Raw genomic sequence first — 24,612 nt, 5'->3', positions numbered from 1 at the left:
GTGTGGTTGTATTACAGTATAGGGTGTTGTTGCCTCAAACCCAGCGTGTGGTTGTATTAGGGCATAGGGTGTGGTTGCCTCGAGTCCAGTTTGATTGTATTATAGCACAGGGTGTTGTTGCCTCAAGCCCAGCGTGTGGTTGTATTACAGTATAGGGTGTTGTTGCCTCAAACCCAGCGTGTGGTTGTATTAGAGCATAGGGTGTGGTTGCCTCGAGTCCAGTTTGATTGTATTATAGCACAGGGTGTTGTTGCCTCAAGCCCAGTGTGTGGTTGTATTACATAGGGTGCTGCTGGATGGAGCCTAGCGTGTGGTTGTATTACAGCACAGGGTGTTGTTGCCTCGAGCCCAGTGTGTGATTGTATTACAGTATAGGGTGTTGTCGCCTCAAACCCAGCGTGTGGTTGTATTAGAGCATAGGGTGTGGTTGCCTCGAGTCCAGTTTGATTGTATTATAGCACAGGGTTTTGTTGCCTCAAGCCCAGTGTGTGGTTGTATTACATAGGGTGCTGCTGGATGGAGCCTAGCGTGTGGTTGTATTACAACATAGGGTGTGGTTGGATCGAGCCGAGTGTGTGGTTGTATTACAGCACATGGTGTTGTTGCCTCGAGCCCAGTGTGTGGTTGTATTACAGTATAGGGTGTTGTTGCCTCAAACCCAGCGTGTGGTTGTATTAGAGCATAGGGTGTGGTTGCCTCGAGTCCAGTTTGATTGTATTATAGCACAGGGTGTTGTTGCCTCAAGCCCAGTGTGTGGTTGTATTACATAGGGTGCTGCTGGATGGAGCCTAGCGTGTGGCTGTATTACAACATAGGGTGTGGTTGGATCGAGCCCAGTGTGTGGTTGTATTACAGTATAGGGTGTTCTTGCCTCAAGCCCATTGTGTGGTTTTATTTCAGCATAGGGTGTGGTTGCACCGCGCCCAGTGTGTTGTATTTCTGCATAAGCTGCTGTTGCCTCACGTCCAGCGTGTGGTTGTATTGCAACACAGGGTGTGGATTGGACGAGCCCAACCTGTGGTTGTATTACAGCATTGGGTTTTGTTGGATCGATCCCAGTGTGTGGTTGTATTACAGCATAGGGTGTTGTTGCCTCAAGCTCAATGTGTGTTTTTTTTTTCTGCAGGGGCGTTGCCTCGGGGCGGGGTGCTCCTACACCCCAAATGTATTTCGTGATAAATAGTTGGTTGGGTACAGGTGCTTTCAGTTACGTATAATGCGGCGTCTCTTGGATTTCGCTAGGAATTTTACACACAAAGACAAAAACGCACAAACTCGCTGTCCCTCTCTCTGTGTTTGGAAAAACTTTAAAAAATGTTAGTTATTTCATAAAAAAGTGCTTTCTCACACTCAGTACCCTACCTTTCCGCATCCCTCTCCACTGCCCCTTAAGCCCCTCTTGCCTCCTACTTGTCGTACAATGTATTTTAACATTTTGTGCCAGCGTGAATATTAGAAAATCTGAAGCTCACAAGATGTCCCCCTCCCTCCCCGTCTTACTGACTAAGCTACGCCCATGAGTTTCAGCTCAGGGGGTTGATGTACCAAGTCCGGAGTGGGCCTGTATCTCAGCACAGGGTGGATCGAGCCCAGCGAGTCACTGCATCAGGACTACGCTCGCCATTGGGTCTTGCCAGTGCTTGCTTGGATTTCCTGTAGCCATCCTATAAACTACACACCGAGCCACCATGGGACTAGGAAGACGCGCTCTGGCTTTGCTCCTTTTGGCGGTTTTCGGCCTAGGTAAGCACTGAAAAACCTCGTTATTTTATCACCAGTTTGTTAACTGTTGTTCTCTACACCGATGACCGTTATAATAATTCCAATTGTTTGCATTTTATCAGTGACCAAAATATCAACTTATTTATTTCCCTTTCGCAAAGTACATCGAACAACTCGGCAAACACACCTGCCGCAGACATCTCCGTGTTACTTTAAAACAAGTCGGTACAGTTCTCACTCAGGCTTTCGACCTTCCAAGGTCAATAAAATATCCAGTCCGTCCATTTAGGAACTCTGTTCAGCTCCTAGATGCTCCAGGATGGCACCCGTAGCGCTATAAATACAAAACCCTTATTGCTCTATATATGAACTTAAGGTCCCCATGCACTCTTCGCAATGCGCGCAGAGAAGCCGGAGATACCCAGCTGGAGGAGCGTGCTTCAAGTGCATTTACATATTATATCTCTAGATAATATTTAGGAAAAAGGAGTGTGTCTTTCCTACACCTCATTTGTTGATGCCTGTATTATGTACGACCGTTCCTTTAAAAGTTTGGCTGGGGTTGCTGATCTTTTAAAAACAACTTTTGCTTCAGATTTTAAATTGGAACAAAATGGAAGCGTAAGGTAACGTCAGGCCCCCGAATGAGTGTATCTTAAAGGTTTTTTTTTTTTTTTTTTTTTAAATGTATGCTCTGTTACCAGTAAAAAGGTATAAGAACAAGTCATTAACTTTAACTCATGTAGGCCATGCATTTATTAAACAAAAAGTGTTATGCTATTAAAAATCAACTACACGAAAGTCAAAATTCCTAAGCATTAGGGATTGTAACTGAATTAACAATTAAAAAAAAATCAAATCATAAATTGGAATGTAGACCTAAACAAGCTTTCAATGACAGACGCTAAGGAGCAATAAGAGACAATTAACACACTTGTACTAGTAATCCACACGTTCGATACCAGTGCTTAATTTGTGCTTGTTGTTTCCTGTGTAAGCACCGGCACTTATTTTTGAGCGCCGGCGTTTATTATTCTGCCCTAACCATTTGCTGCGAGCAAAAGACACATCTGGGAAAGACCTAGAAAGAGAAAAACGAAAGGGGCAGGGAGTGACTTTAAATGGATTGAAGAGGCCCGAGATGGCTTCAGGATTACGCTGCCTCAGTATTCTGTGCTCGCATAATTGCAGCAGCCCCGTGTTTCAGAGGAGGACTTTGAGCACCGGCACCTTTTTATTTACAAATTGAGCACTGTTCGATACAATCCTGTGTGCTGTTGCACCCATGATCCCTCGAGGAAGCAAAATTGTCAGGGAACAAGAGATTCTTGCTAACTGAGCAATATACAACAATCTGCTACTTTTGCAAAAAATCCGAGAAACTGCTTGGGCCCAAGTTTCAAGTTTTTATGTGATTGTAAATTATGCATGAGACACAGGAATGCAAAATAAATGTCCAGATTTTGTTCAGGCGAGCTTAACTTCTGCACAAACAATTGTTTTCTCCTACTTTTACAATTGAGAAAATTCTAAGGACAAGTATGAAGAATGAACTGGGAGATTTCTGCAGTGTGATGAAAACCCACTCAAGCGTAATTTGGTGAGTAGTCACACGCACGTACAAACTAGTTTCCACACTTTTCAGCACAGCACAGAGATATAGTGTAGGCCCTGCTGACAATATGGTTAGGTGCACACAGGGAAAAAAATGAACATTTTCACACTTTCAGTGCCTTTTATGCTTAAAAGGCAGGCTTAACTGTGTTTTCATTATACTAAAAAGATATCCTGGCTTCTTCCGATAGTTGCATATTTTACCAGTTTCGATACACAGATTTTGTAGCTAACCTAAACGGTTACGTACAATCAGGCAAAACTATGAGTTTCACGTCATACCCAGTGACATAATTGTGCCCTTACTGACAAAAAGACATTAACTATATGAGAGGTTATTGAGCATGTGTCTGGATTATATGTTTTTATGTTGCCAAATCTAAGTGCTGCACATCTGTGTTCTACTAAAGATGCAAAATGGACACAATTGTTAACTGTCCTTAAAGATCACTAGAGAGGTGGGGGTAAGGAGGAGACAGATCACCTGGTCTAGAGATATTGCCCTAAAATACTGAATACATTGGATTCCCAAGATATACACTTTTCAAATCAATCAAAGGGAAATCAAGAATCCTTGATGAAATGAGCAACTACAGAGGACACATTGAACATAATTTAGGGTTGCCTGTCTAGGCTTGAAAATTGTTCAAAAGTTCTTCTGTGATGTTTTCTAAAGTTCTGGATGAGAAATGCAAGGATTGGTCGTATTTAATAGAACAGAATCCCCATGATAAATTACAGATTCATCCACTTATTCTACATTGCTTATGGGACCGACAGGGTCTCGCTTGGAATCTCCAGTAACTCTACCCCTCGGTGCTGGCAATAAGGCTGTAAGTATCTTACACAGATTCATGCTTTCTTACATTTCTGCCTAGGAACAATTGGATACCATCCTTAGGGATGTTAATCTTCAGCAAAATGTAAGCCACCCTGAATAAGATCCCACTGTCTGTGAAATTATGCCCAGGATTCGAACGTGTTTTGGACAGGGATTCAGTTTTTTGTATGCATTCCTATCTTCTACTCGGGCCAGCCTTCAAACAAAAGTGACCTGTTTTCTATATTTTTAGTGGGAATTTTGGCCATGTGTCCATCATCAGACACTCCTCCCAGTGGCATAATGCAAAATGATGGATCCCTCTGCAAAATGTGATGAGGGACCCTGGCGTCTCCCAGATTGCACAGATATTCATTGGTCTTGGGCTCAATGGAGACCCCTTGAATGGTTGCACCCTGTCCCCTCTTCGTTGCAGGGGCCTTCTTGTTAAAGCAGAGTGGCTTTCCAGAAAAGTTTAAGTATTTCTTATCCCATGCCATTGCACACATTTTGCAAGGCATGCAATGACATGGCTTAGAGGGCGATGTGCTCCCTCCGAAACAAGGAACCCTTGCCCCCACCCCACACCGCAGGAGCTGTGGAGGCCTGCATTACACCCCTCACCCCTCCCCTAAATGTCTTCTTAGGCATTGGAAATCCACATCCAAAAGGCATGCTATAGCCCTGCATGGCCCTGCAAAGCACCTGGTTGTTTTCTTGCTTTCACATTTACATCTACCCTTATCCATGCAAACTTAAATGTTGATTGTACTGCTGCCGGAAAAAGACAGTGTTTGACCTTCAAATTGTTTAAAATATAATGTTGGTCTGTAATATAATTCCAAAAATATTGTTATGTCCATAATATCGTCGGACAAAATGTTGCAGGTAAGAATATTGTTTCTTAAGTTTGTTTTATTTTTTGAGTGTTTTCATTTTGTAAAATTGTTAATGCCTTGTAATTATTTTAGTATAATTAGTTCGTTTTATTTGTTTGGAAATATATCTAAAGAATAATATTTAATTAGATTTTTTTTTTAATTTGTTGGCGGGATGTTGGATTTGTAGAGGTGTAGGTTAGGAAGTGTATGAATACAAGTGTGTATGTCATAATACTTAATACATTATTAATTATATTTTTATTTTTAAATTTAATTTGAAAAGATTATTAATTGTGTAGAGGACTTAACTGTAATAGTTACGTTTTTGTGTATTTTTGTTATGTATTACTCTTAAAATGTTTTTATCAAATAGTATTTTTAATGTCATGTATGTGTGAATTTCAGTTACTATATTTTATGGCCATGTTTGGCTCTATCTATCTATCTATCTATCTATCTATCTATCTATCTATCTATCTTTCTACTACATATATATATATATATATATATATATATGTATACATATATACATATTTATGTATATTTACATATATATATATATATATATATATATATATATATATATATAGATAGATATTACGTAAATCAATCCTTTATCGGATAAAGGAACAAAGCACGAACTCCAAAGTTCGCCGGAGTTGAACCGCGATCAAGCCTCCGGCTGAAACGCGTTGGTGAAGACATCCAATAAATTTGATATATTTTCTGGACTCAGGAGTTCATGCTTTGTTACTTTTTCTGATGAAGGATTGTTTTTGCATAATTTGTTGGGCTGCCTGCACCCGGCACGGACCGCTGCATCAGTGGCCCTCCTACGATTGCTGGATTTGAATTTTTTTAAATATATATATATATAGAGAGAGAGCGAGAGAGCGCGAGAGAGAGATGGGGATATATATATATGTATATATAAAGCTGTGTTGTGACCTCCACAATCACAGAAGCTCGCACTCTGGGATGTGCACTTAAAAAATCATTTTTATTTGGCAACCTGTTTCCACCACACAGGTCTTCATCATGGCCCCAAAAGCAACAGTGTTGTTGTTTTGGGGATGTGATGCAGACTTTTTTTGTCAAAACGTGTTGGCAAATAAAAAAATCTCTTTAAATGCACATCCCGGATATATATAAAAAAAGTTTTAATCTACTAGTTTATTTTTATTTATTAATATTTTTAATAAGGAGGTAAATTATTACATTTTTAATTTTGAAATGTTATGGATATTTGGTCATTTTGAAAAATTCGAAAACATTTATTATTATTTCTTTTAATTCATATCTTTATATTCTGTTTGTGTTGATAATGTTTGATACATTTTAACAATTATTATTTGTTTTGGCCTTTTATTGTATTTGTATAAAGGTAGGGTTGGAACTGTTGACAAATATATTATTTATTACTTTTAAATATTGTTTATTCATTACTAAACAGTGACGTTGTTTGTTCATTTTGGGAGTTATGTGTTCTAATATTTTATATAGAGTTTATATATTTTTCTGTATTTGGTTACCATTTTTAATATATATTTTAATTAAGTGGTTTTTAACTTTAAAGCTTATTTTTATGTTTTGCATAGTTATTTATTTTTTGTATATTTCTTTTTTAAAGTAGTTTTAGCATTGATATTTTTAATTCATGTTTTTAAGTTATGAATTTGATGTTTTATTAATAACCAATGTGTTTTTATTTGAAGTTATATATTTTGTTATGATTTTAAGAGTAATCATTTTAAGGTGTTTAATTTCTATACTTGTTTGTGTTTTGTCAGTTTGATTTTATGTGTTATTTTTTTCTGTGACTTAGGATTGTGAATGGTAAATGTGATTTAAAAAAAATAAAATCTTACACTTGTATAACTGCTGGTCAGCTTTGGATTAGGAACTAAAACCAGACCTATATCAATATTCACCAACTCAGCTATCCTCAAACAAGGGATGTTCCAAGTGAGTGATACAACAGTCCATAGGCCAGTGTACTTCTTGTGGGTATGATCAAAGAATGTCCACAATCATGTGTCCACAAAACAATAAACACCTTTAAAAAGACTGGCCATCAATATGGAGAAATAGCAATTCAATAAAATATCACATACTGTGGATTTGAAGTTGGGACAACAAACGTACATAGGGAGAGTATACACATAACTCTTATTTAATCTTCCTGCAAGTGAGGAATTTTGCAGTAGAAAATGTCATCAATATTTTTAGTGTGCTGCATTTTGGTTTGCATCATGCAGCAATTTTATCATGTCAGTAAAGCCCAGGGGGACTCACTGAGTTAAATAGTTCTCCTTAAAATGAAAGTTGGGGGTGTGGCCTGGAGCGGCATGGCGTAGGACGTATTTCTGCTGGGCTCCAGACCTCTGCAGCCCACCTAACGCCAACAAACACACAAATGGCATGATAAATAGCCCGAGCTGGCAGATTACAGCCGGGGACCCCCGCTACAGTGGAAGAGCTTGCCTTGGCCACGAAGGGGCCCCCCTCTCCGTACTTGTGCTGGTGCAGCCTACTCTGAAAGTGGAGCCGCGCTGGCCGCAGCCTGACACCCTGGGTCTATCTGCCACTGCCAAACTCTCCAGATGGGGCTCTGAACCCCCGGGTCCCCCATTGCCTCCTAGGGCTTGGGACTGGGTCTCCTGGCCCCACACCTCCCGGTTACAGCCACAACACTCTGGCATCGGGCTGGCGGCCAGACCCAGTAGGCTTTTCCCCAGCCATTGGCAGGCAGAGAGCTCAGTCGGAGCTGGATCCTGTGAGTCAGTCTCAGTAAAAAGAGCAATGGCCTCAGGGGAGACGGGACAGCAGACTTGGGGGCCATGGTGCCCCGGATGAACCTGCTGGCACCAACAGGAGGTCGTGCCCGAACTGGATGAGCTGGGGGCCCCCACTGACTGAATCTGGGACCCAACGATACGCCGGTGGCCCCATAGCCATAGAGACATTGGAATTTTTTTCACACATCTTGGACACCCGGCGACCCAAAGGGGCCATTTTCATTACTGCGTGGGGACCCAAGGCCTGCATACTCCAGAAGGACCTTTCCAGCACGATGGCGCTTAACAAGTGGAGAAAATAGTGCGCCTTGAAGTGGTGGGGAGAGGGGGTTTGGGGAGAGGGTGATCCATGCCTTTCTCCCCCTACCTGACTCCCTGGTGACTGGGCCCCCTTTGAATGGCTGCTGCGAGCATTGTGAGGGTTCCTATGTCACCCGCACTTAAACACCCATTACTACGCCCCAGCCTGTGCAGCGCAATGTTGTGCGACAACCCCAGTGTACAGTGTACAGCCCTCACATCAGCGCCCATGCTCATAGCACAAGCCTGCTTCAATTGCCTTTGGGACTAGACTCCACCCTGCTGGGACTGGGAATCTTTAGCACAGCAACAGCTGGCCTCCACCTGCCCATCACTTCCGCTTGTGCCAAGACTCCTAGGGAGCACAATCTTGAATCCCTGACATCCTACGGTGGCTTTGTTCACAACCAGGGTTGTTTGCATCCCCACCCGCCATGGTGGGACTCTTAGTCATCGGCCCTGCACTGCAGCCCTCCTGGTCAGCCCTCTGGAGCCCCCGGCTATAGTCACTTCTTTGCAGGGAGGTCAACTTTAACCAACGTACTGGAGAACCCCTGCTACCACTCACTCTGCTTCACATTTCCTACGCTGTCGTCCTGTCATGCCACAGGGGAAGCGCGGCGAGAGACACATCTAACTACTCTTCCAAGGAAATATTGGTAACCTCCCTGTGGCACAAACCACATCCCTCAACCATGGATCCTCCTGTGGCTGCCTTGGAACCCACCTCTGCAAACCAGATTGCGGCCCCCATCACTCAGGGCTATATGAATGGATATCCCAAGGAACTGCTTACTGAAATTAGCTCTCTTAAGGTGGAGGTCAAATCCTGTATCCATGACCTGAAAAGCGATGTAGATGGGCTTGGTGAAAGAGTGAATTGCCTTGAACACACTCTAGACTCTCGCACTGAGGACCAGGAGGCACTATGGTGCAGAGTTGCAATCCTACAAGACCAGCATATTGACCTCCTACTAAAACAAGATGATTTGGAGAACAGGATCTGGAGAAACAACATGCAAATTAGAGGAATCCTTAAAGGACAGGAGGGACCCGATATTGTGTCCTTCACGGCAGACCTCCTACACCTCCATTCGAGGCGAGCCAGATGCTACTCCCCCAGTGCTGGACTGGGCCCGCCGAATGCCGATTCCTGGCTGCGCTGACCTGACCCCTGACATCTGGACGAGAGTCCACTTCTACACAGAGAAGGAGGCAATTCGGAGGGCATTATTGAAGAAGGCGGAGTTGATCTATACAGGCCATAAGGTTAGATATATTAAGACCTTGCACCCACCATACTTCACAGTCCCAGAGACTCTCGAACTGTCACTAACAAACTTAGAGACTTAAACATTTGCTACCAGTGGGGCCACCCCTTCACCATCATCTCTGACTGGGAAGCCAGACGTCGGGCCCTCAGATCTCTCGGGTAGGTGCTTTGCCTTTTAGGACTCCAACCAGCCACAGGAGAGGGCAGACCATCTCTACCCGGCTCCCCTCCATGTGTGAACTTACGCCCAGAATGGCCCAAGGTACCTCTGAAGAACATGACATGACACATTAAGGAGACCCTTGCACGGGAGGCTAAGAAGTACATCATTCAACATCGCCGTAATCTGGAGCGACCTCCCTCTCCTATCCCATCGCCGCCTGGATTGACCTAAATCTGGGAACTTTGAGAGCAGTTGATGGCCAGGAAGTCAATTCGGAACAGTCTATCCTACTGTCCCATCACTCTGTGCTAAGCATCCTCCTCCCTAGACTCTGCTTGCTTTATAATCTGGGACCATCCAGAGACCCAAATTGTGAACAGCATATGTTGCAGTCCTTTTATTGTGCTGGACACCAGCGTCTCTCTGTGCTTGCTTGCTTCTTTAACATTTTGCCAATGCACCTGCCAATGCACATCAACAAGATATTACAGGCCTTTGTGTCCGGGGGGGCCTGGAGCCAGCACACTGACTGGTGTTGCCTTGCCCTTCCCCTGATCCAGAACCTCATCCTCCTAGATCTCTCGGCAGACTTTGACACCGTCTGTCACCACACCCTGCGCACACACCTCTACGACGCTGGAATCTGCCAAAAGGCCCTGGACTGGCTCACATCCTTCCTCTCCGGCAGAACCCAGAGAGTCCGCCTCCCTCCGTTCCTGTCTGAAGCCACCACGACCATCTGCGGCATTCCCCAAGGATCCTCTCTCAGCCCAACTCTCTTCAACATCTACATGGCTCCGCTCGCCAACATCATCAGATCCCACAGCCTCAACATCATTTCCTACACAGACGACACCCAGCTGATCCTCTCCCTCACCAAGGACCCTGCCACCGCTAAGACTAGCCTCCACGACGGACTGCATGCCATCGCCAACTGGATGAAGATGAGCCGCCTCAAACTGAACTCCGACAAGACTGAGATCCTCATCCTCGGCTCCAACCGCTCCGCATGGGACAACTCCTGGTGGCCAGCCACCCTAGGAACCGCACCAACACCCACCACCCACACACGCACGCAACCTAGGTTTCATCCTTGACTCATCTCTCACCATGACCCAGCAAGTCAACGCCATCTCATCCGCCTGCTTCAACACCCTCCGCATGCTCCACAAGATCTTCAGATGGATCCCCACTGAAACTAGAAAGACGGTCACCCACGCCCTTGTCAGCAGCAGACTGGACTACGGTAACACGCTCTACGCAGGTTCTATGGCCAAGCTCCAGAAGTGACTGCAACAAATACAGAACGCCTCATCCTCAACATCCCTCGCCGCGACCACATCACAGCTCACCTCAGAGACCTACACAGGCTTCCCGTCAACAAGAGGATCACGTTCAAGCTCCTGGTCGACGCTCACAAAGCTCTCCACAACGCAGGCCCTGCCTACCTCAATGAGCGACTTACCTTCCACGCTCCCACCCGCCAGCTATGATCCGCCAACCTCGGCCTCGCCACCGTCCCTCGCATCCGTCGGACTACAGCCGGCAGCAGATCCTTTTCCCACCTCTCTGCCAAGACATGAAACTCCCTCCCGGTTCACCTACGACAGACCCAGGACCTCCTGACCTTCAGGAAACGCCTCAAGACCTGGCTTTTCGAGCAGTAGCAGTCCCTTCCCCCCTCCTTCAGCGCCTTGAGACCCTAACAGGTGAGTAGTGCGCTTTACAAATGATTGATTGATTGATCATAGGGGAGTGAATTCTCCTGTCTGGGTGGCGTACCTGAGTGCTGACCAGGCCTATCATGGGTGGATCAACCGGGCTCTGTTGGCCATTTGTTACAACAGTCCTTCTTATATTGGTTTTCCCTTTCAGGTTCCTAGCTCTCCAGTGCGGGGGCCGTACATTACTTCCGTTCCCGCTGCACAATCCTCTTTCAGCTACATCCCCAGCAGTGGGATTTAGAGAGATCGAGAGTGATCCCCCTCCTCCTCTTGAATTTGCCCTACCTACGATGAGAATAGAGGCCTTACACCCGGCTCTCTCATACCTTTCTTTCATGAGCATTTTCCTAGGATCTCTACCCCTACACTCACCTCCCCCATGGCTTTCTTGCTGCCCTACCATACAACTCTCCATTGCGGCCAGTACCCCAGGAATAAAGCCTCAATGTAAGGGGCCTCAATGCACATAACAATAGAAATCAGATATGGTGCTATCTCCTCCTTCAGGTCCCCAATGTAATCTTTCTACAAGAAACCCATCTCCTTAGACAGGACTGAGCCCACAGGCGACACCCCAAATACCCAATCCGCTATTGGACATACACTACCACTAAGACCGCCGGGGTGGCCATTTTATGTAAAGCCACTTTTTTGTCGAGAATGGTTGTTTCTTGAAATTGACAGTAAGCCGTGGCTCGAAGCCTCTAACTCTCTTCAACATCTATGCCCAAAATCAAGCTCAGGACCCCTCCCTTAGAAAACTCTTTAAAGATCACCTAACATAAAAACAGGGAGATTTAGCGGTTGAGGGACTTCAACTTAGTATGGAATCCTGACCTTGATCGCAGCACTACTTCCCTCTAGGGCACAGGGGCGATGTCAGATTCCCTCAAGCAGGAAATGACTGACTTGGGCCTCGTCAACTCCTGGCACCACAAATACCCAGATACCAGGGACTAATCCTTTTATTCTCATGTTCACCAGTCCTACCCGCGTATAGACCGTGTATTCATCACCCACTCCCTCCTCGGGGGACTTGACTCTACACTCATGTCCGACATATCTGTATCTGACCATGCACATCTGGAGTTGACGTAGCCTGGCCTGGGGACAATGGGTGCTTAGTGCCCACAATGTCGCCTTCATGAACGGCTACTTTGGGACCCTGTGGATGTTGTAGAGATTCGACAGGCGATAATTAACTATTTCGATATCAATGATCAGCCGGATACCTCCTGCAACACACTTTGGGATGGGTTTAAAGCCGCTATCAGAGGCTCCATAACCTCCATAGCCATTGCCCGAGCCCGGGAATCTTGGCTGGCTGAGACAGGATTAGCAGATTACATCAAAGACTTGGAACGTGTTCACCAGGTCGCCCCCTCTCTGTGCAAGAAACACTGACTGGACCTACTACTTGGCCAGTTACGAGCATACCACACCAACAAGGTGGAACGCTCACTACTCGCCCTTAAGCAGAAATATTATGAAAGGGGAAAAAAGTTGGGAGTCTTGCTTGCCTGGAGACTCTGACAGCAGCATGCTTGCTCGCATATCTAGAAGATTTGAGTCAAAGCAGACACCTGGGCAACCTCTGAGGGGGCCAAACAACAAGCCTTTCAGGACTTCTGCCTCTCCCTATACAGCAGGAGGAGGCCCCCTGGGAGGCCAATGAAGCATACCTGACATCTTTCAACCTGGACCCTCTCAAGCCTCTTCACTCCCACCTGTTGGAAGCCCAAGTAACCCTGCAGGAAACCCAACTTATCCTTAAAAGCCTTTCATTGGGCAAAACCCCTGGCCTGATGGTCTTCCTGTGTCTTTCTACTGGATGTTCCTCCCCCAACTGCAGAGGCACCTGCTCACCCTTTTCAACACCTGTACGATAGAAACTGGCTTGACCCCTACCATGTCTGAGGTTGAGATTACGCTGATCCACAAACTGGGGAAAGACCCCTCGCTCTGCATTTTCCCACCAACCCATCGCACACCTGAACACTGATGCTAAGCTATTCACTAAAATATTAGCAGCATGACTGGAACCCGGCTTCCCCGGTCTCATTGACCCGTAACAGGTTGGCTTCATCCGGGACAGACTGGGAGCGGATAATATCCGCCACGTAGCCCACCTGGTTGAAAAGGCCCAACGCCATAACATTCCATCATGCCTACTCCTGCTAGATGCAGCGAAGACCTATGATAGAGTTAGCTGGGCCTTTCTCTGAACAGTCCTCACCAAAATCGGCTTGGGCCCGTGATGATTAGCAGGATAATGGCATCCCATGCCTTTCCAACCTCCAGAATACGTGTCAACGGCCACCTGTCCTACCCATCTCTCTAGGAAGAGGCACTAGGCAAGGCTGCCCCCTCTGCCCCCTGCTATTCGCCCTGTTGGCAGAGCCACTAGTAATCACCATTAGACAAACGAAGGACATCATGGGCATACCAATCATAGATCAAAGCCACAAAGAAGCCTGCTGTCCTCTTTGGGATCTGGCATGGCTTTCCAAACACAGGAGACCGCAAAGTGTATACATCGAAATCCCCATGAAGATGGTCCTGGAAATCTGGGATAGGGTAGCTCTGAAATGTGGCCTTACTACTTTCCCATCCTACAACACTCCCTTAGCACGCAACCCCGATTTCAAGCCAGCCCGGCAGCCACACTCTTTCCCCCACTGGAAAGAGGGAGATCGCCGTACTCTTAAAGACCTCTTTGCGGGTAAATCTTTTAAAACCTTCAAACAGTGCTAGAAAGAGTTTCGCCTCCCTGCCACAGCCAGAATGCAATATTACCAACTACGCCATTGGGCCCAACACTCTACCAATGCACAGGGAGCAACGCGATCACTCACTCCCTTTGAGATGTTGGGAAGGTCATTCCATGAATTCAAGGGACTGATCTCCCACATATACTTCACCTTACAGCATTCCACCACTCTCCATCTTCATACATCAAAAACAATGGCAGGCGGAGGTGGCCGAAGGTATCTCCCTGAAACAGTGAGAACAGCTATAGAGAGATATATCTAGCAATAACAGAAGCATAGTGTAATGTGAAACAGTGTATAAAGTAATGGCACGATGTTATATGACCCCCGCGAGGCTACACTTAATCTCCCACACCGATCACCCTCTCTGCTAGCGCTGTTCAGCAGTGCCAGGCGACTTCCTACACATCTGGTGGTCCCTGTTCACTAATCGCAACGTTTTGAAAAGGGATTCTCAGCCATATTAAAGGAGTAATAGGCTATCCCATCCCAGCATCCTATAGGTTGCAGAGTGTTTTTTACTTAGTCACATGCTGGGAGCTGCCAAGAAACAAGTTTCCTCTTCCGGGAGCATCCTCCATACCTCTGATGGCTCACTGGTACACTCACATGTGGAATGTTTTGACTATGGAGCTTCTAACTCACAGGCTCTGCTCCACCAAAGGCACATTTACTTCTGCCTGGAAACCCCTAATTTCCTAGCTCTCCCGCTTAGAACACACATGCTTCACTCCCCTAGGCTCAAAGCCCTCCAGCTCTTTGTCTAAGCGCAGATGCCCACTACCGATGTCCCAGCCAACGATGGGTTCCTGTACCACCAAGGATGTTCTACACCTCTGCTCTGGATCCTGCCCCCCCCACCACCCACTGGCTATGGCGATGACCTGGGTGGATCTGCCCCTCTCTTGGTTGTAACATGTCTCCTGTTTGTAATTCTTTCTTCAATTTTGTTAATGTGTATGCGTTGGTAGATAACTCTTGCTACCCAGGTGTTGATAGTCCTGCTGTCCCCCTCCCCAACTGCCAAAGCATTTCTACTGCCCATCCTGCTTGTGTAAGCTGGGCTACACTTTGCACACTGGAATACGATCTTAACTATCTTCTCCTGTCACTGTCTTATGTCTCTTCTTCTTATTATCAACAATGCATGTTAACAATCTTTCAATTAAAAGAATTCGAGTAACAAAAGTGAACATTGAAAGCCTTATAGAATGAAATGTTTCTCCAGTTGAGATATTAAAAAGTACACATGCATATTGTAGAGTAATATAACTGTACTTTCAGCTCATGTACAATAAACAACATCTGAGTATACGTTTAATGGCACCCATATGAGTCTTCTTATATGTCTGTACGTGTATACTCAAGCAGACTCTAACTTCCATCATATTAGTCCTGCTGAAACTTCCCACAACCGTATACCACCACATTTTCGTAGAATTGTAGAGTTGTCTTATGCAAGATTTTTACTTAGTACAGAATAACTGTGGCTCTGTAGAAAATATGACTTGAGCCATTATTTTCCAATAAATTTTCTTTAAAATAATTACATTTCCCTGAGACATTTGATAATAGGTGAATTACTCTTGAATTGAATTACTAAGCCTTTCAAATCAGAATGGAGCATGCTTTGCATGTTTATTATTTCCATATACAATGGACATGAGGTGTTTTTAAAAACAGCTGAATTATTTGAACAATATTATACAGAATTGCTTCAAAACAGCACATCGAATTCCTTAATTAAAAGAAATCCCATGCACTTGGTCTCCCTGCCCAGCATCCTCGCAATGTTCACTGTTGCAGACGACAAACATTGCGAGCGTTCCAGTGCACCCTGCAGGCAACAGCATTGCAAGACGGAGACAATGTTGCCTCCTATTTCCTGTTAGGTTGACGGGTGGAAACCAAGGTTTACGCCCGTCAGACTAGAAGGAAACACTTAATAGGTCCAGAAGGATGGTTGCCACTACAGCATCAGCCACCCTCTTGGTAGTTTGGTAGACGGGCTATCCCGACCGCCAAACTCTCAATTAGGCCCTAAGACCTTCATTACGAGTGGCCCAGAAAAACTCTTGTTATTTCCCCAACCCTCGAATTACTGTTACCAGAGATCTTACTAAACAAAAAGGTGAGGCCATAACAGGGATTACAAGTTTTCAGGGGATAACATGAAAGAATTGGTGTTTTCACACTGGAGTCTGCATGTTTTCCCCGAAGTAAGATCACAGTAGCCGAAATCTCTATGTGAAACACTACAGCTTCTAATTCATATTGGCCTGCTATCCAAAGTTATTATGCCTATCGGAATTAATGGGCTTCTTGTAATGAGGGCATTAGGCTTTTTGAAAGATCCAACAACGATACAGGCCCTTTCTCATAACTATATAGTGTGCCATATTTTCCTCTTAATTTTTAAGTTCTCCGCTTACACCACAGCCTTCATTTTCTGACTCTTCTAACGCAGTCTTTTCAGCACCAAGGCCTGTTCGCAGCATCCACATTGATACAACCGAAATATTGCTTCATTAGAGCATTTTCATTATAGGGCAGCTAGGGGAAAGCACATGTAAAATCATCCAGTTATTACTAACACGTCCTCTAATACAATTCAGACCGATTGGTTTGCCAATGCTTGTTTAAAAGTGTAAAGATGTTTTGAAAATGTTCAGAATTCAGTTAGAAAATGAAAATAATTCTTTTTTTAAAACGTGAGTAAGTATTGTTTGAAAATTAGAAGATTCGTTTGAAAAAGTGTGCAATATCAGTTCAACTCATTTCACTTTTCTTAAAAGGTGGTCAGGATTATTGTTAAAACTGCAGAATTTTTGAAAGAACGATACAGAAATAAAGTGCAGTATTTGAACAAATGTGCAAACTTCAGTTGAAAACCAATGTAGATTTATTTTTTAAAGTGTAGAAATATTTTAAAACTAGCATTGAAAATTTGTGTGCAAAATAGAATTAAAACCACACACAGATCTTCTGAAAAGTGTACAGAGTTTTGAAACGTTTTTGATTGAATATTAAAAAGTGTATATAGATATTTAAGTAACTATGCACTGCAGTTTTGAAATGTTTGTGCCATTATTTTAAAAACTGTGAAAAGTTATTTTAAATGGTACGCAGAACTGTTTAAAATGTTCCAGATTGTCTTGAAAGGGAGTACATTTTTTCAAAAAGGATAAATAAAAAAAGCGAATAGGAGTCTTTTATTAAAAAACTTGTGAAGTATAATTCGTAGAAGTCCTCAGCCATCATTAAAAATACAGCTCATTATTTTTAACAGTAAACGTTTTTATATGTGTTCTTCTTTCTTTTAAATGATGCAAAGAAATTAATGTAATGCAGAAGTTCTTTTTTTTAAGGGGGCAGAACTTTCTTTAAAAAGTGAACAGAATTACTTGCATATTGTGGAAGTATTTTAGTAGTGTGGAGAAAAGTGTGTTTAAAGGTAAGATAAAAGTGGCTATTTTTTTTTAGAAATGCGATTGATACTTTAAAAAAATAATTTAGAATCCATGTAGATTACTATATAGTTATTGAAATTTGCACAGCAAACCATCCTCAATTGCACATGCGGGTCAGCAGCGAATATTATTTCTGGTTTGCAAAATAAAAGCCTTCATTGAAATATATGAAACAAAACACATTGTCCATTATGTATTTAGGAAGGGGCAAGAGACCAAAAATGTATTTGTGTGTTGTGAGTAGAGGGGTGCGTTGGAAGTTGCAGAAAGTGGCATTGCAACCCATCATACAGAGTAAAGTAAGCACTCGGAGTCCCAGGACTCCATGAATGAACTCGACCTTCAGCATCATCCTTCTTCATAGTAAAGAACATTTTGGTGACTTTAAGTATTCTTAAAATATATGATAGGAGTCCTTTTTGCCACAAATAACATGGTTCCTGAATTTTTCTTTTTTAAAAATAATGATCTTTTGTCATTTTCCATGTATCACAATTCTTGGAGATATTACCCATATAAATCATGGATTTTCAAAACAAGGCTAGCAAGACGTAAAACACAGTAATTACAGAATATGATAGTGTGGTTCTTTCTCGGTTTTAAATGGACATACCATCCAAATAGGGTGACCAGATTTTGAGGAGCAAAAACCGGGACAGGTCAGACATAAAGGGAGGACTAAAGACATTACTATCACTTTATATCTGGCCTGTCCCGTTTTTTTGCGTAGCTTTGCGAATTTGTGCCTATACGTGTGTATACATATATACACACACACACACATATATTCACACATACAGTATTTACAAGACTACATATATATATAAAAATTAGCTATGTCTTGACCTCCCACCCTGCACCCTCAACTCTCCTCCACCCAGCTCTCTCTGCTCCCCGCTCATCTCTCTGCTGGAAGCAGACAGGGAATTAAATACTTTAATTATTTCATACTTTTTAGGCCTCTTTAACTTATGCTTCCCTAGATGATCTGACCTTTGTCCCAAAAACTGGGACATTTATTTAATAATCTGACCGTTGCTCCCAAAACCGGGACATTTATTTAAAAGTAAGAGAAGTGTCGGGACACCGGGACAGTCCTCTAAAACCGGGACTGTCCGGGAAAAGCCGGGACATCTGCTCACCCTACATCCAAATAGCTGGCCTTTGTGGAAACTTTCCATCAAGCTGTTCAGCATAAATAAAGTATTTCCTTCCTCTCCAGTCTACATAATATTAACAATAAAAGCAGGGGTTTCTTCTCCGCTATGGCGGAGGAGTGTTGACACCCCACCAGCAGCAGCAGCAGCTGCAGCTGCAAACCTTTAAAAATAAAACAATAATATTTGTAATATTTGTAAGGGGCAGGGCCATGGGGGAATGACAGCCATAGATGGTAGTGCACAGAGCACTCCCCTCAGTGAACATGTATGTTTTGCCGTCCGTCTAGGGCTGGCCAAACACACATGAGCACAGAGCTCTCTCCAACCCGGCACTGTGTTGCCGGGTTGGAGACAGCAGGCCCAGGATCCCAGTCTGCCTTGGAGCGTCCAGACATGGCGCTCCAGCCAATCATAATGCTGCTCTGAGCAGTGGCATGATTGGCCGCAGGGCAGGCTGGGAGTCTTTGCCTAGAGTGCGGCGGAGAGAGGTAGTGCGGCAGTGAGCTTAAGGTATGTTTTTTAATTGTTTAAATATTTTTTAAATTTTTGTTTTATTTTCCCCGCCCCGTCCTGCCACTTTGCTGAGTCGCCAGCAGCGACTGAATAAAAGTCAACCAAATAGATTTGGATACTGGACACCCTGAAGCCCCACTGATGAACCAGTTATTGTGATCGACTCTTATACGTCACTGCGACATCGTCTGCACTCTATTCTAATATGGTATTTTTTACCATATTATATATGGTATATTTCTATGTCTCAGTCTCTCGAGCTCCTTTTCTATGCTATTACTGAAAATGTGCAATTTAGTCTTAAGTGGCTATTAGGGTAGAAATCTGTACCAATAACTATTAAACAACAATAATAATGAAAATAACAGATCTTCTCATTAAAGTTATCACACTAATCAGCATCAGTGTTTTCATTTCGCAGTAATTGCGTGCACATCTTGTTAATGGAACAAGTTGTCTTAAAAATACTTAAAATGTGAAGGTAAAGTTTATAGCTTTTTGTGCAATTGGGTTTAGACGTTAAAATTGGAAAAACGAAAATGACCTATATTTCTTGTTGTATTATCAATCCTGTTAGTAAGATGCTTTTCAGTTGACAAACTATGAATGAACAAAAACATTTATATGAAACAACAAACGAGTGTAAATGCAGTTTACAGTAGGCGAGCAAAAGATTCACATCGAACGTTTGTACTTTCCCTTCCTGCTGTGAAAGGATATGAAGGCTCATTTTTGAAAAAAAAACTATTGTAATAGCTAAAATGTAATAGTAATGATGACTTCCCCGTGGCTCAATTAATTAGGAGGAGAGTACGCAAAATGCTGTGATGATGGTCCCCAGGAAGAGTTCCTGGTACAGTGCGCACATGATGCCCTCCTTGGACCGTAGATTAGGGAAGTGCTGGCAAGGACAGGGCCTCGAATCCGGAACTGCCTCACAAAGAGGGTGCCATATTGGATAAGATGTTCTGTATCTGGAAATGAGACCGGAAAAAAACCATTTCAATAATCTGCTGTTCTTCTCATCCCTGACAGGTTCTGGTGTTAACGGTGAGTGGAGTGAACGTATGTTGATGATAGAGTGTAACCTCCAACAGTCCTCTCAGCCCTTCCAGGCCTAGTGGTGGCAGTCCCCCATTCCCAGGGGGCAGTGGAGCTGGCAGATTCTGGATCCTAATGTCTCAAGGTCATTCACCTCTAGTGGCGACAAACCCCGTGCACTTGATCCCGTCCAGTGCTGGGTCTGACAGGCTCTGTCTGTGTCAATCCCACAAGCCCATGCCCCCCTCTAGGCGTCAATTTCAGTATCCCTTTTCCAGTCTATGAGGGTCATTCAATCCTGGAGGTCCATGAGCCGGTCCCCACAGCCATGCAAACTTAGAAGGGGCAGAGCTTGTATCCCCGAGCCAATCACCCTCTTCCCCTCGAAATACCGAGTGCTTCGGACATACGACTAACACTTCCCACCCCTTAGGGTCTGTCAGACCCATGACCAAGGCATGACGACTCCAAATGCTCCTCTGGTGCCGGGCACTAGTGCCTTACGACCCCCGTGAGAGACATAAAGTTTGTCACATTAGACCCACCCTTCAACGTAGGTCTGCCACCTCAGTCCCTGTGTAGCCCCTTCGGCGTGTTTCCTTAGACCCATTTCTAATCTTTGCTCCTTTGTGCCCTAATCTTGACTCAAGATGCGTCACCTAAACCCCTGGTCAGCCTAGACTATTCCACCAGTCCTATAGGCTTGACTCAAAGTTTGTCTTAGTCCCAGGCCTGATACTAGGCTTGTCTTCCCAGTCCCCTAGGCCATACCTTCATACCATAGGCTTGCTTCATCAGACTCCTAGGTTTAGTCTATTCTTGTCTCCACTGTCCTCCAAGCCTGATTATAGAATTGCATTTTTAAACCCAGATCTGCTGCCATTCTTCTCTCCCTCCTACATCTCTGACCCTAGGATTCCTCTGTCTTGTGGCATGGCCATAGGCTTGTCTCTTTAGCGCAGCCCTTACCCTACCTACTCTTGTCTCCCCGCTTCCTTACACGCAATCCTAGGCTTAACTCTCCAGTTCACTAATGTGAACCTAGGTGTGGCCCTAGGCTCATCCGCACAATCCCCTGAGCCTCACCCTAGGCTTATCTTTTAGCATTGGGCCTCGCCTTAGGCATGCCTTTCCAGAGAAATAGGTCAGACCATAGGTAAGATGCCATTGCCTCTCAAGCCTACCCCTAAGTTGCTTTCTCACTACCCATAGGGAAGACCATTAGCACTGCTTGCTTGCCCCACTTGTCTGTTAAGGCCTGACCCTGGTCTATTCGAGTCTGCCCTTCCGGCCTGACCCTCTGCATGTCTCTTTGCAGTGACAGTGAGGGAGAGCCTCGGTGAGCTGGTCTTGGAGTGCAAAGGTGCAACCAACGCTGAGTGGAACACCGGGGGCCGAAACCTGGAAGTGAACCTGGGCGCTCTGACCAGGGACCCCCGGGGTACATACAGCTGCAGTGAACATGGCAATCCACAATCCAAGGACACCCTGCAGGTCTATGTGCGGAGTGAGTACCGTCCCCACATGGCCCCTCCTCTTCTCTTATTTTATGTAATTCTGTATATATTGTGACGTATGCACTTTGCGAGTAGGGCTGCCGGGGTGCTCCATGCTCATCAGACACTACCCATCCAGACGTGGACTTTTTGCCTTTCATCAGTGCCATTCGGTTCGTTAGACCAATCGATGCAGTTGAAAGAAGCAAAGACCACAACTCCCAGAATGCACTATCTAGTTAAATAAAAATAGAGAACTGGCAACATGATGTTCAGACTTCGCTGAACTGTTGGGCGCCCCTCCCGTCAGTGGTGCCTTGCTCTTCGCAGCGGGGAGCGCAGATTCGAGTACGAGGTTCCCCTGCTTCAGCGCTGCCGTGCTGAGTGCAGGTGCCGGCTGGGGGTCCCTCCCAAACATTCTAACTTCAAGCTCACTCGCCTTTTATTTTGAACAGTAGTAAGAAGCCTACCATTTGATCTCCGACCTTAACAAAAAATTCTGATATGTTCTTCAGAGGTTCACACCATGACCAAATGTCATTCCGCCTTGCCTCCTGCCACCTTTCTGACCTCTGAAGCCTGCCACCGTTATAATCTCTACTGCCCACTTGTACAGTCTTCCCCCCCCCCCCCCCCCCGGGATCACAGCCAGTTTTGACCTGATACAGTCCCTACCTTTGATCCCCGACCCCTCACCCAAACCCATAATCAAAGTGATCACACTCGTCATGGGGACCTTTGATGCAAGCCATATTCCAGCCTCTCATGTGGCTTATTCTGCTTGTGGGACACCCCTTTCAGAGGCGCCGACCTGTAGGGTATCTCCAGCTCCCTATGTGATCCTGGCGGTTGAGCTGGTATCTGTAGTTTTTTCTGTGCTGTTAGGTGTGACCCCTTATTGTATTGTATTGTATTGTAATCGTATTTATATAGCGCTTACTACCCCTGACGAGGCGTCGAAGCGCTTTTCGAAGAGTAGCACGCTACTCCGGAACCCAACAAGAATTAGTGATGGATTAGTATCGTTTAATAATGAGTACAGTTTTAGTATTATTATGAGTTAATTTGAGCCGCGGATATGAGAGTTTGTTAGTTAGATTGACTGGAGTAATGGAGGGGTGGAGGATGAAAGAAATTCAGAAGTGTTAATTGGGAGTATATCCTTCATTTACTCAACCCAAATGCTTGGGGTGAATAAAGGGGGGCGGAAGGGGAAGAGTAAGTGGAAGGGTTAGGGAGAGCATAGTAGCAGGGTGAGATGAATGCAGGAGAATTTAGTAGGGTTGTGTGGGAGGTCACAGAGGTAGAGTGAGGTTTGGTGAGTTAGATGTGGAGGTGGAGGGAAGAGCTTAGGCAGAGATATTTAGGAGATGAAGGTGGTAGAAGGGATTTGGGATGAGTCAGAGTGAGAATGGAGGATAGTTTGAATGAGACATGACATAAAAGTGATGAGTAGATACGTGTGATAAGATGAGAGCAGGAATTCATAGATATCTAGTATAACAACCCAAAAACCAGGAGCCATGCAATGATCCACGAACATGCCAAGCACAGAAACAACATATACACATACATACACATATAAATATATATATACACACACACATATGCACATACAATACATAATTAGAATCATGGGTAAAAAATACTTAGTCAGACAAGTTTAAAGAGTGTGTGTGTATTTTATTGTTATGACAGTAGCAATACATATTTTCCAAAGAAACTATAAATAAATAGAAATATACATATAATCTGAACAAAATATTTATCCACATAGGCATATGCAGTTCATAGTTGTTTAAAAAAGGTGGTTATGAAGGAAAGAGCCAACTCTTGAGTAGTTTTCTGAAGACAAGAAAGGTATCTGTGGCTCTTATAGTTGGGGGTAATGAATTCCATATTTTGGCTGCTTGGAGGGAGAAGGATGTACCACCTACAGTCTTTTTCTTGTATGGTGGTGTTCTAAGGCGTGGTGCCAGTCTTGAGCGGATTGTCTTGTAATTGTACACTTACTACCGCCGACGAGCATTTAAGCACTTTATTCCTGGCAGCACTTTACTCCAGAACCCGTGGTTCGTCCACTGTTATTGATTGTTGTTGGTTATTGGGTGTAGTTGTTTACTGGGGTCTTGTTTCAAATGTCCTTCTAGTGTGCGAGAACTGCATCGAGCTTGACCCAGGCACCATCTCGGGTATCGTGGTGGCTGACGTCATCATCACCATCCTCATCGCTGTGGCAGTGTACTGCGTGTCCGGGTCCGAAAAGGGGCGACCCTCACGCGGCAAATGTGAGTATGGGCCTAGAAGCCCTCTTAGTCGTGCTTAATGTGTTGACCGTCTTCCAGCACCCCACGTAATGTACAGCGCTCCGGTGCTTACTAGCGCTATATAAATACTCCACTTTAAGGTGAGAAAACATTACCTACTACCACATTATGCTGCAATAACTGATGTGTGTTCCTTCATTTCATTTCAAAGAGCAGGCGAAATTGAAATTTATGAAATGAAGTGGATATTAAGGACCCCCTCAATGTAAATGTTCGGTTTTATTTGCACTGTTACTATGTACAATAAATCAATATGGTTAAGTATATATTTTCTTGATACTTGTCACCCTATCCTCCCCCCCTCCCTTACGCTCTTCTTTTTTCCTTTCCCTCTTTAAATTCTTTTATAGTCTCCCTTTTATCAAAAATAGTATTTTCTGGTTCAAATTTCCATTAATTTAGATACTCTTATATTAATTTACAAACGGTTATTTTCATACGTTAATCATTTTCATTGTAAGTCATTATTTCCCCATTCATATTTTTATATTTATGTTTTCAATAAACTTGTATAACTTCAACATGTATTTTCTTCTCTT

At 44.2% G+C, this 24,612-nt stretch overlaps 1 protein-coding gene across 1 annotated transcript in view; it reads left to right on the top strand.

The window, feature by feature from the left end:
• The first annotated feature begins 1,363 nt into the window (after positions 1-1,363).
• The window catches only part of LOC138283353 (T-cell surface glycoprotein CD3 delta chain-like), a 48,407-nt gene continuing 25,158 nt past the window's right edge, over positions 1,364-24,612 (top strand). The window contains exons 1-4 of the mRNA XM_069221339.1: positions 1,364-1,743; positions 20,245-20,259; positions 21,569-21,757; positions 23,897-24,034. Of these exons, the coding sequence (XP_069077440.1) occupies positions 1,689-1,743; positions 20,245-20,259; positions 21,569-21,757; positions 23,897-24,034 (397 nt within the window). The 5' untranslated portion in view covers positions 1,364-1,688. The remainder of the gene's footprint in view (positions 1,744-20,244; positions 20,260-21,568; positions 21,758-23,896; positions 24,035-24,612) is intronic.

Source organism: Pleurodeles waltl, chromosome 3_1 (assembly GCF_031143425.1).
Source record: "Pleurodeles waltl isolate 20211129_DDA chromosome 3_1, aPleWal1.hap1.20221129, whole genome shotgun sequence".
Taxonomy (NCBI): Eukaryota; Metazoa; Chordata; class Amphibia; order Caudata; family Salamandridae; genus Pleurodeles; species Pleurodeles waltl.
The sequence above is the reverse complement of the archived record's forward strand: the minus strand, read 5'-3'. Positions and strand labels throughout refer to the sequence as shown.